Raw genomic sequence first — 14,500 nt, forward strand, 5'->3', positions numbered from 1 at the left:
GAAAAAAAATATCCGGAGAGCAACACAATGAGGAAAAAAAATTGTAAACATTGTCGTCTCAAATCAATGTATCGATGCATGCTAACAGAAGAGTGCAGAACTCACCAATCTACGGCGGTCTTATTCTGCAAATTTAGGGTGCCAGTCAACGTCCGAGCCGCGAGTTTGATGTTGACAGTGTATGGAATCATAATTATTGATCACTGCTTGCACGTCATTGACGTTTGCCGGTCGAAAGCTGTGACAGTTGACGAGCTTCCTGGATGAGATATGCTTTGGACTAGAACAGGAAGTGGAAGCGTGCTGTAGAAAACTGAGTCGTGCGGGAGCAAACCCCGACAGCGTAAGAGTTCCAAATGTAATCTTTAAATAAAAAAAGAACTTCTCTTGGTGAAAAACTCTGAGGTGAAAAAAAAAAATAATGAATGAGGATTCTGCAGGGAATACATCACTGCATCATACGCAAACCGCCTCGCTCCTTTGCAATGTGTACCACATTGCTTTTATTTTCATTGATTGATTGATCGATTCATTCATTCATTCATTCATTCATTCATTCATTCATTCATTCATTCATTCGTTCGTTCGTTCGTTCATTCATTCATGCACTCATTCGTTCATTTGTGTTTTTGTTTGTTTGTATTTGTTTATCGATTTATTCACTGATTTATTCCTTCATTCATTCATTGATTCATTGATTCATTCTTTCTGTTTTGTTAATTTATTTCGTCATGTATTTATTTGTTTATTTTTTGTTTGTTTATTGGTTCATTCATTGATTCATTCATTCTTTTATTTATTTGTTCATGTATTTATTTGTTTTATTTTTTTATTTATTGTTCATCTGTTTATTTATTTGTCTCCGATTCCCCAATATCAGAGATAACGTCAAAATGTGTCTTTTTTCAGGTCTGTCTTCTCTAATTTGGGACTTTGCAACTTCCATTCAAGGATGTGAGGACATCACATTACAGTTACGCGGTGTGTGTGCGTGTACACGTGCGTCCGTTTGTGCCATTTTCAGTTTTTATATCCTAATTATGTGTAGAAGTTAGTCTGTATTTTTAATGTGGCTTTCAATATGTTTTTACACATCAAACATGTTAAACTATTAGCTTACACTTGTGTATTTTTTTTAATTCATAATGAAACTCAATAGAAGTGTGTTTCAAAATTATATTAATTGTTTCTCATAACCAAATAATTCTGTGAAAAGCAGAGAAACGTTTATAACCCTTAATGTCAGAGGTCATCATAATTGTTCCCACATACATTTCTATGATTAAGAAATTCAGCAATTCTCTGTTTTATCTTCCTCTAAAAATAGACCTAATTATAAACGCTGAAAGACCTCCATGGCCACCATGGCTACTGTGAGTCCCCATACTCTCATTTCTACCATTGCTGCATGCCATGTCTTGATCTTTATGTGAGGTGCATTCCCCCAGCAAACACACAGCAATAAGAACAAACAAGACATACAGGAGGGAAGCAATGACTAAAAAAATCACCGCAAGTACCTCACAGGTTACCTAAGTTTGATGCAGCTGAGGAACTGCTTTGGCATCTCCACATGGACCATATGTTTGTAAAATATAAACAACTTTGTATCCAATATTTCAAACAATCATCATTTATGTTCCTGGAGTGGATGTCACAATGAGTTATGGCAAGTGTGGTTTTCTTTTATCATGACGCCAATTACTGACCATCTGGCACATCAAAGCTATTATTAATGAAGTCTAAATGAGTTGTCAAGTAAAGGAATTATCATCTTTGTCGTCGACAGCACTGTTTCCACCCCATCTGTGGCTATGAAAGGGAATCTAAATTGGTGCTTTGTAACAGTAAAAAGAGTCATTATACACATACGCTGAATAATAACTTCACAGCGGGGAAGTGATGCATTTTGGGAAATTCTTAGAAATAATAATGAGACAGTGAGCATGTGGCGCTTTGAATTACTTTGTATGCCGTTAAATAGTGTTCACATATAAACAAGACTGGTAATTGGAGTCTCTTCTCATTCTGCCTTTAAAGTACATATTCACATTATGTTCCGAAAGAGATTAGTCTGAAATGACCCATCCAGTAAAGCAACTTTCAGCAACAGAGTGCAAACCAAAAAAACAGGCATTTGTATAATAACATGTCAAGGGAGTATAAACGTATCCAAGCAACATCTGCAGTAAGTGCAGATTTTGTTGCAGGATGTCATCGCGTCTTGTTGTTTGAGAAAAACAAGCTATAAAAAATAGCCCAAACTTAATAATGGAGATGACTAACCTTCATAAAAATGTGATTAACTTTCCAACGATATTAAATTATTTGAGGTTTTTTTTTTTCAAATCACCCTGAAGTGATTTGGATACACAATGAAATTGTATCTTTTCCATGTTCAAAAAAGACTCATTATTATTAGTAGCCATTGAAAATAGTAATCATCATTTGTGAAGCCGTTTGCCAACAAGTCATTAAGACATAAAGCACTTGCGAGTAAACATGATGAAAGGGGATTACAAAAGTGGCCCATAATTTGACCACAATATTAACATCCTTATTACCCCATCTCCACCACTCACCTCTGGGCAGTGCAGTGCATATTATTGCAATTTAGTCTTTTCTTTTTGGTCATTTACGGAAACACATCCATTTTCTTCCTGCCTGACTAATTTTGAATTTTCTCATCGGTCGGTCGGTTGGTGCATTCGGTTGGTTCGTCAGTCGGTCCGTCGGTCGGTCGGTCCGTCGGTCGGTTCGTTGGTTGGTTCATTCGTTTGTTCATTTGTTGGTTGGTTCGTTGCTTTGTTTATTGATTTATTCATTGGTTCTATCATTGGTTGGTTCGTTGGTTGGTTTGTTGGTTGGATGATTCGTTGCTTCGTTCATTGGTTGAGTCATTAATTGGTTGGCTGGTTGGTTGGTTGGTTGGTTCGTTGCTTCATTTGTTGCTTCATTCATTGGTTCGTTCATTGGTTTGTTCATTGATTCGTTCATTGGTTCGTTCATTGGTTCGTTTGTTGGTTGCTTAGTTCATTGGTTTGTTGGTTCATTCGTTGGTTGGTTCGTTCATTGGTTCCGTTGTTGGTTGGCTCGTTGGTTGGTTGGTTCGTTTATTTATTGATTCATTCATTGATTCTTTCATTGATTCATTCATTGATTCATTTATTCATTTTCCAAATGGCTTTATCCTCACAAGGGTCGCTGGAGGTTGTACAAGAGTATCCCACCTGTCTACGGGAAGTAGGCGGGGGGGGACACCTTGAACCACCCAATTTATAGTGCTCAATCAGCCTGCCATGCGTGTTTTTGGAATGTGAGAGGAAACCGGAGTACCTGGAGAAACCCCACGCAGGCCCCGGCAGAACAAACTCCACACAGGGGGGGGGGGGGGGGGCGAAAATTGAAGTTGAGAACTTCGGACTGTGAGGTCAACGCCCGAACCACTGTACCAGTGGGCCGCTCATCCAATCCAGTTCCATTTCATTACAGATTGTCAGAATACAAAACAGACTGGAATTTATCAAGCCTTATTAACTCGGTTGATTGATCCCACTGTTAAAGGACATTGTATTCACTTTTTTTAATCTGAAATGGAGAGAAAAACAGAAGTTCATGCATGAACTCAAGAAGCATTATTTCCAACCTAAATTATCAAAGTGAAAGGGAGAAATAGTGAAGTCAACAAGAAGCAGAAAAGAAGTATGTTCCTTTTTGACATCAGCATTTGAGGAAGCAAGAAGCCACGGGAAGCTGATATGCTCATTCTCACAACTTCACAAGTACACCGGCAGAAACTGAATTACCTTGACCTCATTCAGCAACTCCTCCAGTTAAAACGTTCTATACACCTCACACTCTCCGAAAACTTACACACACTCTCTATTGTCTGTGTTTTTGTTTCAGCTTTTACGTCTACACTTTCAATTTGGTGAGACCTTATTCTTGAGATACAGTGCCACATATTGGGAGGACATTCTGTGTAGGATGTCCATTTCCCGCATAACAGTTTGGATTAAAATAAATAACTTTTCAAAGGCAATGCAAAGGTAATACTTCTCTTTTTAAATTGAAAAAAAAAATCAATTTAATCTTATGTTGTGCATGTTATCTTGTGCCAATAATTCGGAACACCCTTTCTTAATTGTAAATAGCCTTCATAGTAAAATTAAAGTGTCAATCTTAATTATCTCTGTCAAAACTGCATATGTGGCAGGTTTGTTGTATCACATTAAACGGTACAATTGTAACTAATGAAGGGCAGTATTAAACACGATACAGTCATTTCACATCAACTGATCCCGTAACATGATTGAAGGTCATGTGCATTGAAATTATGGGGGATTGAATTCACTCAATATTGTTTCATTAAATCGTTTCATGAAATTAAATCACCTGGAAACAGATACGGACGCTCCCCCGCTTACGAACATTCGAGTTACGAAAAACGGTACATACGAACATTTTTGCGGGTACTGTATGTCGAAAAATGTTTGGACAGAGATGCTGTAAATTAGATTTTGTATTGCGCGCCCATTTCCGGACAAGCTCGCTTGCGATTGGCTGCGTATTGTGCTCACGCACGCACGCAGACACATGGGAGAGTTCAAGGACTGGACGTTTACGCGACGGACACCAAGGCTGACCAATCAGCGACCGGTTATGCTTAAGTGTCGCCAACGCGTTCAGGCCCCTGCACAGAGTGTGTGGGCGGGGAGGAAATCCCTCTTACAAGTTGACGCTTTGAGAAGGAAGTGAATGGCGATACGTAACAAAAACAAATGGTACGTAATTCGGTAATTATGTGCCAGCAGCTTCATAATGGCTTACTGAAGACCCAAGGATATACAGTATGTCGTCGTACTACAGTAGCTGTGAATTTATTTTACGACTGTTAGAGTCTGTGTTTTATACTTCCCATAGAAATTCCATAGAAAATATAGCACTGAAGCAACTTACGACCAAATTCACCTTACCAACGACCGCTCTGAACGTTTTTCGTTGGGGAGCGTCTGACTATACATCGACTTAAAACGTATTTAAATCCACATTATTCTATCCACTGTATGTCCTTAAAGTAATAGTAGAATCAGTGGAAGTAGATAACCATGCCTTTGTTTCATACCTCTGCAGTTTTTTGCTCCAGAATTCCTTTCACACAAAATTAATCTGTCAATGTGTCAAAAAATTAAGGGAGTCTCCTCCCATTTGCACAGGGTTTATGTGGGTGCGGGGGGTTGATTTAACCACAATGAAGAAATGGCTCTGCATGACTGCTTTCTAACTTTGCTTAAATTACAGTGAGAAATTTAAGTCAGCAAAGCCAATGACAACATTCATTCAAATGTGTGATACTGACTGAAACGGAGAATGGCGTGAGAGAAATCCATCACTAACAGTTATCTGAAATTTTAAGAAGTTCAGTTATAATTTATTGAAGGAATGAATACAGTTCAAGGTCTTACATGATGCAATTGCTTGTTTGATATGTAAAGGTACATCCTTATTTTGGAACACAGAAAACAGCAAACAACTCCGATGCTGAGGAATGCGCACCGACAGAAGTTGTTCTGTTGATGGGAAGCTTCTTTGAACATGCGAGGGTAATTGGCAGAGGAAGTGAAAAAAAGGTAAGTGAGGAGAATTGTTGAAAAGATGAGCAATAGATTGGATATAATGACTAAATTAGATGAAGTACCCAGCATGCACTTTTCTCTGAAGACGAAAGAGAAGACCTTGGGGCACACTGCAGGTGATGTCATCATGGTTCAACTCTTTTGGGAATAGAGATGAAAAGTTCAATGAGCATTTTAATCCACCAAATATTTATTAAAATTTCTGCAAGACAAGAACGACAGTGTAATAATGGCTGCCGCTTCTCACCCACAGACAAAAAACACATCCTTTGACTAAGAAGTGACCCTGAGAGTTTTGAAAGGCACTTAAAAATGAAATGAAAAGTATTATTCTTATTATTCTTCTTATTCTTCTTCTTCTTCTTCTTCTTCTTCTTCTTCTTCTTCTTCTTCTTCTTCTTCTTCTTCTTCTTCTTATTCTTATTATTATAGCATTTGGAGTATTTTGAAGAATGCCTTTCACAGACATGTTATTAAAATTACTTGGAACCATATCTGTATGCATTTAACAATTTATTCGGGAATTGAAAATGTGACGTAGAGCGCCATTCCCGAATTTGTTCGGGTTTTGTTTTTTTTTCATGCTTGGGTGCTGATGATGATGCCTCTGGCAATGTTTTTTCCCTACCACAAGGGGCAGCATTTCCCTTTTTTCAAAGTTTGCGCTTTATTCCAGCTTCAGTTGTTCTTAAAGCGCTACATACACCAATATGTATGTATTGCATTCTATTCTGGACATCCGCCCACATTTCAAGCTCACATAAATCCAGACCCATACAATTTACGAATTAACTTTTTTTTTGGATGAAATAAGAGAGTCTAAGGTTTCTAATGCTGTATTGAATGTTTATGAAGTCCTAAAACTCAATATTCTGTAGGTCCTGGAATTCAAGTGATAATGACAAAAACCCTGCACACATTGTCACACCTCGGGACAGTTTCGAGATTTCTGGGAGGAAACCACATGACTCTGAGAAATCCCATGCACACTCAAGGAGAACATGCAAACTCCACACATGAAGGCTGAAATAGGAATCAAACTCTTCACCTCTGCACTCTGAGGCTGTCCAGGTATCGATTCTGACTGTGTAAATAACCTTGTGCAAAAGCCTCCATTCACCCAGTCCTTAGCTGACTTGAACAACAAAACTCTGAAAGATGTGGATCATTTGTGGTCTCTGACAGAGAAACACAAGAGTACGATCATTCATTTGCATTTAAGAAAGTTTCTTTTAAAAACACATAAACACACACACAAACTCACACACATACACGCACGCGCGCATGCACACAAATCACGCCAAGACACATCCTTGAGGGTTTGTAGTGGATTTGGCACTTTGGCAGTTTGCAGTTTGTGCATTAATGAGGCAGACATGACAGAATTGACTGAGTTCCGATATATCTAGCACAGCACTCGGTGGAATTGACAGGAGCATGAGAGGTACATCTACAGCTGTCTGCTTGGTGCAATTGATCTATTATGAATGTCATTTTCTACTTGGGTTGTGATTCATGCCGAACTGGGGGTCGCACTGTGTTTGAATACAAACAGTTATTGTCATGCATAAAACCCATGTAAGAGACTTTGGACTTGATCCAAAATGGATCTTGGCATACTGTGACTCTGCCTTTAAATACTGATAGTGGACAGTCAAGTCAACTAGGTCCCTGCACGGGACTTGGGATCTATTCTGACAATGTAGATTCAACTAAAACCTCTGCTGCATATTCAATGAACCACTCGACACAGAGCATAGAGAGATTCAGACCCACTGAGGTTGAATGCCAAGCAGTGTTGCTTTTTCCCAACAACGAGATGTCATTTTTATGTTTTGTCCCCACATATTAACTTGGAACAACATTCCACAGGAGCGACCCAGTATTGAGTGATTAGCATGCCGGCTTCACAGTGCACAGGTCGTGAGTTCAAGACCCGGTCTGGCCTCCCTGTTTAGAGTTTGCATTTTCTCCATGGCCCCGCGTGGGTTACTTCAGGGTTCTCCGGATTCCTCCCACATTCCAAAAAAAACATGCATGGCAGGCTGATTAAACACTTTGAATTGTCTCTAGGTGTGAGTGTGAGAGTGTCTGGCTGTTTGTGTCTATGTGCCCTGCGATTGGCTGGCAACCAATTCAGGGTGTCCCCTACCTAGTACCCGTAGACAGCTGGGATAGGCTCCAGCACCCCCCGCGACCCTAATGAGGATAAAGCGGTCTGGAAAAGGGATGGATGGAATATTTCACAGTGGTCCAATCCATCTTCTTGGTGTGACAGGCTTGAATGACTGAAATCGAGCTAATGACACGTGTCCACAACAAGTCTGCAGTAATAGAATACAGTATATTCCTCAATTGATTTTTTGATTTATGATCCAATCAGGTAATTCCTGTACCTACTTTAATTCCTTTCTTAAACTTTTGGTTCATGGTTTTTTTTTCTGTTTATTTTAAAGTTAATAAAATATTCAAGTGGCATTACAGTATAATGTGTGTAACATGACATACTGCATCCATTAGATTCTGGTCATCCTTAAAGAAGGATTCCCTATCTGCAGTTCCTTCTCAGTTTCTCATATTTTCGTTTTTTGGGGGGAGTGTACGTGAGTAGTGTGTCCTTTGCTTTCCTTAATTTCTTGGTTTATTATTTTCTTTTTTATTGATAAATACACGCAAAAACCTTGTTAGGATAAGTCTGGAGACACAAACACTTACCCACCCAAACACACACGGATGCATTTTTCATTGTAGAATTGAGCTGTCCAAAAAGTGACAAAAGAAAAGTCCAGACAGACAGGTATGTCAGCAGTCCACTGAGCTATGGTGGAGGAACTAATCTCCTAATTTTCCAGTCAATTCATACATCAGACCGACCATGGTCCTGACCTTTGGGTAATCGCTGAGAATGTGATTATGGAGCTCAAGATACAAGTGGATGAATTATATTTTCTCAACAACCAGGCTGCCTTAAGGGTGAGGGTATGACCAGCACAGAGGTCAGGCTTTAACTTTCATATTGAGGGGAGTCTGTGTAGGCTCTCAGTCGTACAGAAGTGGTCCATCGAGGAAAAGGTTTCTTCAGCCTTTATCTTTACGTCTTTGAAGGTGTCTGACGTTACGCTTCTTATCCGAAGAGCTTCGTTGGCGATTTAAAGTTGTGCTGGTAACCCTAGCCCAATATCCCTAATGGACAGAGGTGACTGTGCCAGACCTCTGCTCTAATATGTCCCTGTGCCCATCCCCTGCTCTGATAGGTCCCTGTGCTGGACCCCTGCTCTGATAGGTCCCTGCTCTAAGGTTGGGGGAGCAGTGGACCACTCCCTGAAGCCAATCTGATTACCTCTATTGTTCTATCCCTGTCTCTGGTTTCACCTCATTAGCCCTGGCACTGGTTTTCTGGTATCGGTCTAAGATGGGAATTGAAGGGAGCAGCCACCAAATTCTTGTAACTCCCAGAAAAAAGTAAGCCCTTCCATAGAGGTGCCCCTGAAACAATTCCGTTATCCAATTTACTTGAAGAGAAAATTGACAGATAGATGGATCATATAAATAAAGTTTTTATTGTCTACATAAACGTACCGAAACACCACATCCTGTTTTCTCCTGCTATGGGGAGGGAAGCTCTATAAGGGAAACACAATTAAAAACACCATTGCAGTCATTTATTATTATTTTCTGCATTTCACATCGCTGCAACCATTGACATGTCAGAACAGCTCAGGGATCGCATCATGGTAAGACATGCTTTTTTTCCTTTTACAAATCAACAATTTAATCTTTTTATAAACTAGCATGCCATGAACAACAACTCCTACATCTTACACACATTTATTTTTTGAAGACATTTTCATCACAATAATCCAATAATTCATTCAACTTCAATTACTTAGTCATATTTCTCGAGTCCAATGGGGAGCGAGGTGGTGAAGAAGATCATGTCAAAGTAGAATACATTTGAATTAAATTATCGTTCTCTGTACGAAAATAGTGGTGTTTTGTCATGCATTATTTAAAAATGTGTCACTTTAAATCTGAGAATGGCATCAACTTAAAATACATTGAATTTATGTTTTCTTTTCAAACAACATAAAAATAAGAGAATATCGATTGGCAAGATACAAACATCATGCCCACAAATCAAGCAGTCACATTTAATTACTCAGATATTAACGCTCACGGATTATGTTTTCCATGCTACAACCTGTTCAAAACTCCAATAACAACCTCACGTTTAAAGGATGTAACCCATTTATATGACAACATATTAAGATGAGAAAAGGGGTAGCTCAGTTTATTTGGCCAAGCTTATTTGGGATATTAAAAACCTGGTCTTTGATAACCCGAATCCTCACACTTTTAAGGTTAAGGTTTTTTTCACTGCATGTAAACGTAGTTACTGTAAAGAATGTAACATGAATTCAAGGGTTTTTTTGTTGTTGCACTTGTGTGAGATTTAATAACTGTGTACATAAAATACATATGTGTACATACGTACATACTCACGCACGCGCGCACACACACACACACCGGCTGAGGAGGACATTGGACAAATGAGCTAAAAGTTGACTTTGTTAGACTTATTGTGCTGCTTTTCTTATTCTTTTCATTTACCATAAACGGCATACTTGTTTGTAATATTTTCACATGTTCTATTTTTTTTCTGAAGAAATAAATAAAACGTCTTGCTAAACCTACTTACAATTTCTGAGTATAAAACCTTTACTATTTTTAAGGCGCTACTTGTCACATATTGATGTCTCCTTCAAGTACAAGAAAATATATTCTACAGTATGGAAAAAATAACACATTAGATTACTCGATACTGGAAAACAGGAATATTTTAGGTATCAATAGTGACGGGGAATTAGTGAAGATATAGCTAGCTAGCTATCAGCTATCTAGCTTAGCTAGCTGGCTATCTCTTAACTATCTATTAGCTAGCTAGCTAGTTTTCGATCTATTTGAGTGAACGATGGCGCGTGTGGTGCCGCTGCTCACCCAAAAAAACTTATCCTGTGACTGTAAAGTGACCTTGAGTTTTGAAAGGCGCTTATAAATGAAATGTATTATTATTATTATTATTATTATTATTATAAGTGAGGCTAAACACTGCAAAATCCTCATTTAAAACAGTTAAATGACAAAATACTGAACTTCCAAATTTAAAGACAGAACATTGTGGGACATTGGCTTACAGATGAATTCACAGGTAACATTTTAACATTCTACACATAAAGAGAAATTAACCGCGGAATAATAGATTTAGAAGAAAGCACCATTTCACACTCATTTAACATTACTGAGAGGTAGCTTACATCCCACCTTTCCTAAAGACAGGTTTCTATAGCCGCACACTTGACACTGCTGGCTTAAGTGAGGTTCCATGGACGCTGTTTTGGGGGGTTTGCTATGTTGTCTTATGAATACTTGATCGTATATTTATTCAGGGGCTTAAAGTCTATATGCCGATTGGATTTCTCAGCTCCTCCTTGGGGGCTTCGTATACTGTATTGGAGATCATTAAGCAGCAGTTGCAGTGACCCCTATTTAATGAGGATTAATGCAGGACCATCTTACATTTTGGGGGGGGGGGAGGGAAGACAAACTTGCTGCATTCCAATTGCTACCTGTTTCTTACTTATTTCTGCTGTTATTGAGCAACTATTTGTGTCTGTGTGTAACCATTGGGCACATGTTAAATAAAGAATCGATGATGAAACACAGTTGAATGGAAATTGAGGGAAGTCTGGAACAATGAGGTTTGATACAAGACGGCATTTAAGAAAATATAATAACAATAGAGAAAATGCACAATGACAATATGTCGGATAAGTAGGTTTGAGTAAAATATCTACTGTACTGCCCTCCTAGTTTATTGGTTCTATATTTGTCCTTGTGTTGCCATGGTGGCTTCATCGTTATTGCCATGTCAGAATTTAGAGTATCTATTTTTAAATACTATTTTCTAAAGCAGATTTGAGGGTTGGAAGTAAAATGATAATCCACTCCAATCACCTCTAACAATTAACACATTCACTGCCATTCACAAATTTATTCGTGAATTGAAAATATGACGTAGAGCGCCATTCCCGAATTAGTTCTGGTTTTGTTTTTTTCTTGCTTGGGTAAGAATACAGCGCTGGGCAGACCTCTGTCAATGTTTTTTTCTTCCACAAGGGGGCAGCATTTCACATTTCCCATGTTAGGGCCTTGTTCCAGCTTCAGCTGTTGTTAAAGGGCTATATAAACCAATATGTATGTATTGCATTGTATTTTGGACAGCCGCCCTCATTTCAAGCCCATATAACTCAAGACCCATATAATTTACGAATTAACTCTTTTTTTCTGAGGAAAGAAGAGTGTCTAAAATTTCTTACGCTGCATTGAATGTTTATGTAGTCCTAAAACTCAATAACCCTGGCACTGGAGTGGATACATTTTTGCATGTCTGGTAGTGAATGAGTTAAAAAAAATGTTTGGATTCAATGAAATGAATCCAAAAAGTTAACAGTTTAGTAATGGTTCGTAGTGTGTGAATATCCAATAGCTTTCATATGTAAATTATATTGAAGTGATTCCATGGTGTTCCTGATAAGTGATTACAGAACGAGATGCTCAAGGAGGAGTGTCAAGTGTGTTTTTATCACAGTTGGAGTTATCCTCCACTTAAATGGAAAATTATGTGAATTTATAATCACTTGGTGTATAAAAGCTTTGCCAAATTTAGTTTGATGGATCACATGTTCTTTTTAGTTCACAGTTCTTTGTTTTAGGAAAGGAATGATTCAGACCAGTAATAGTTTCAGCAGTTTAAACGATTATGCTGCAACATCATTGGCAGCTGTTATTGTTTTTTTTCCCCCATAATGCACTGATGTTTGCATTCAACAAAAAACATCAGTCGCCATGATGGCCTGGAGCCATAAGCCAAATTGGAGTGTGTTTGTTTGTAGAATAGACGTGCCAAAGTGCAAATCAATCTACACCTCATATCCCTTACCGAATATATTCCTAACCAACTCATCTGAGTCTGAATACATTTGTCGTTAGCCCCCCTTTCTTTTATTTCTACATCATATTAAACAATTGTGATCGGAAAATACGCTAAGTAACGCTTATACCGAAACCATTCCCTCTCATCCATGTTTATTTGTTTCTACCTTGTCATAGCAATGTTTCCTATTCTTAATTCATTCACTGCCATTCCCGAATGTATTCGGGAATTGAAAAGGATAATGTGGAGTGCCATTCCCAAATTTTTTCAGGGTTTTTTTTTTGTCTTGCTGAAGGAGGGGGGTGCCGATAAAGCACTGGTCAGACCTCTGGCCATGTTTTTCACTCCCAAGAAGGGGCAATATTTGCCTTTTGTACATTCCGCCCGATTTCAAGCTCAGATAACTCCAGACCCTTATAACGTAGGAATTAACTTTTTTTCCGATGAAAGTGGAGAATCTAAAGTTTCTTACGCTGCATTGAATGTTTATGTAGTCCGAAAACTCAATATTCTGTGGGTCCTGCAATTGGAGTGAAAATGACAAAAACCCTGGCACTGGAGTGGACACATGTTTCCACATCGTCTGGCAGTGAATGAGTTATGTCCTTAACATATATTACATGTAGATCAATATCTGGATTTTCACAGCTGCTAAGCAAGAACAGTGTAAAACACCAAAAGGGAAAATAATTGACACTGACACATGAAATTAATAGATCAGAGGAGAGTGGCTTACTGTCCACTGGAATGTACACAAGAGCCATGTCGTCAGTGGGAATGCAAAGGTGGGCTCATTGGCTTGCTGGGGGTGTTGTGAGAAGTCTCGGAAGTGGCCACTAGTCATAGTGGTGCTTCAGTCAAGCCCTCCAAGGGAAGCGTCGTGGCATTGTCAGTGGGCCGCTGATCCTCATGAGGATGCAAAGATGTTTGCCTGGTGGCATCCAGGCTGGCGTATGCAAGGTGACAATCGCCGTGCAGAAACGGAGGGTAGTGCTGGCGGTAGCTGATGTATGCGAACAATAGCCCGATCACTCCGCCAACAAAGGCATCTGCACAGTTACAAAAGGGTATTTATTTTAAAATGTGTTGCCATCTTTCATTTTAGCCAAACTATCACACCTGCTGTGAAAACAAAAATTAATTCAGCGAAGCAGAATGTTTTACGTTGCCTCAGCATGTATAATATTTAAAAGTAAATGAGTATTAAGTGGAATGCAAAACAAATAAACGGCAATGCTCTCAGGTGGACATGGAAAGGCTTCTGCAACATACTGTAACTGTTCATCCAAATCCAATCTCACCTTTGGGGAATATAAAGAGACCGTAGTGTTCAGCCTCTAGCTGCAGATTCTGTAGAGGAAACATCCACACTCTAAAAAATGGTGTATGCTCATATGTATTACTAACTCATTCACTGCCATTCACAAATTTATTCAGGAATTGAAAAATATGACGTAGAGCGCCATTCCCGAATTTCTTCAGGTTTTGTTTTTTCATGCTTGGGTGCCGATAAACCACTGGCCATGTCCTCTGGCAATGTTTTTTTCTCTTCCGCAAGGGGGCAGATTTTCCCGTTTTCCCATTTTAGCGCTTTGTTCCAACTTCAGCTGTTGTTAAAGTCCTATATAAACCAATGTGTTTCATTTTATTTTGGACAGCTGCCCTCACTTCAAGCTCATATAACCCCATACCCATATCATTTAGGAATTAACTCTTTTTTTTCTAACGAAAGAAGAGAGTCTAAGGTTTCTAATGCTGTATTGAATGTTGATGGAGTCCGAAAACTCAATATTCTGTGGATCCTTGAATTTGAGTGAGAATGACAAAAACCATGGAACTGGAGTGGACAATTTTTTGCACGTCTGGCAGT

The 14,500-nt window shown here is 38.8% G+C and overlaps 2 protein-coding genes across 2 annotated transcripts in view; both read right to left on the reverse strand.

The window, feature by feature from the left end:
* wdr11 (WD repeat domain 11) overlaps positions 1–275 on the reverse strand; it is a 32,457-nt gene extending 32,182 nt beyond the window's left edge. Inside the window, exon 1 of the mRNA XM_089012374.1 lies at positions 106–275. Coding sequence (XP_088868500.1) covers positions 106–191 — 86 coding nt within the window. The 5' untranslated portion in view covers positions 192–275. The remainder of the gene's footprint in view (positions 1–105) is intronic.
* An 8,935-nt stretch (positions 276–9,210) lies between these two features.
* plpp4 (phospholipid phosphatase 4) overlaps positions 9,211–14,500 on the reverse strand; it is a 40,622-nt gene continuing 35,332 nt past the window's right edge. Inside the window, exon 7 of the mRNA XM_089012813.1 lies at positions 9,211–13,679. Within this exon, the coding sequence (XP_088868939.1) occupies positions 13,471–13,679 (209 nt within the window). The 3' untranslated portion in view covers positions 9,211–13,470. The remainder of the gene's footprint in view (positions 13,680–14,500) is intronic.

This window comes from Hippocampus bargibanti, linkage group LG13 (assembly GCF_051943395.1).
Source record: "Hippocampus bargibanti isolate YZ-2025 linkage group LG13, ASM5194339v1, whole genome shotgun sequence".
In the NCBI taxonomy this organism is placed as follows: domain Eukaryota; kingdom Metazoa; phylum Chordata; class Actinopteri; order Syngnathiformes; family Syngnathidae; genus Hippocampus; species Hippocampus bargibanti.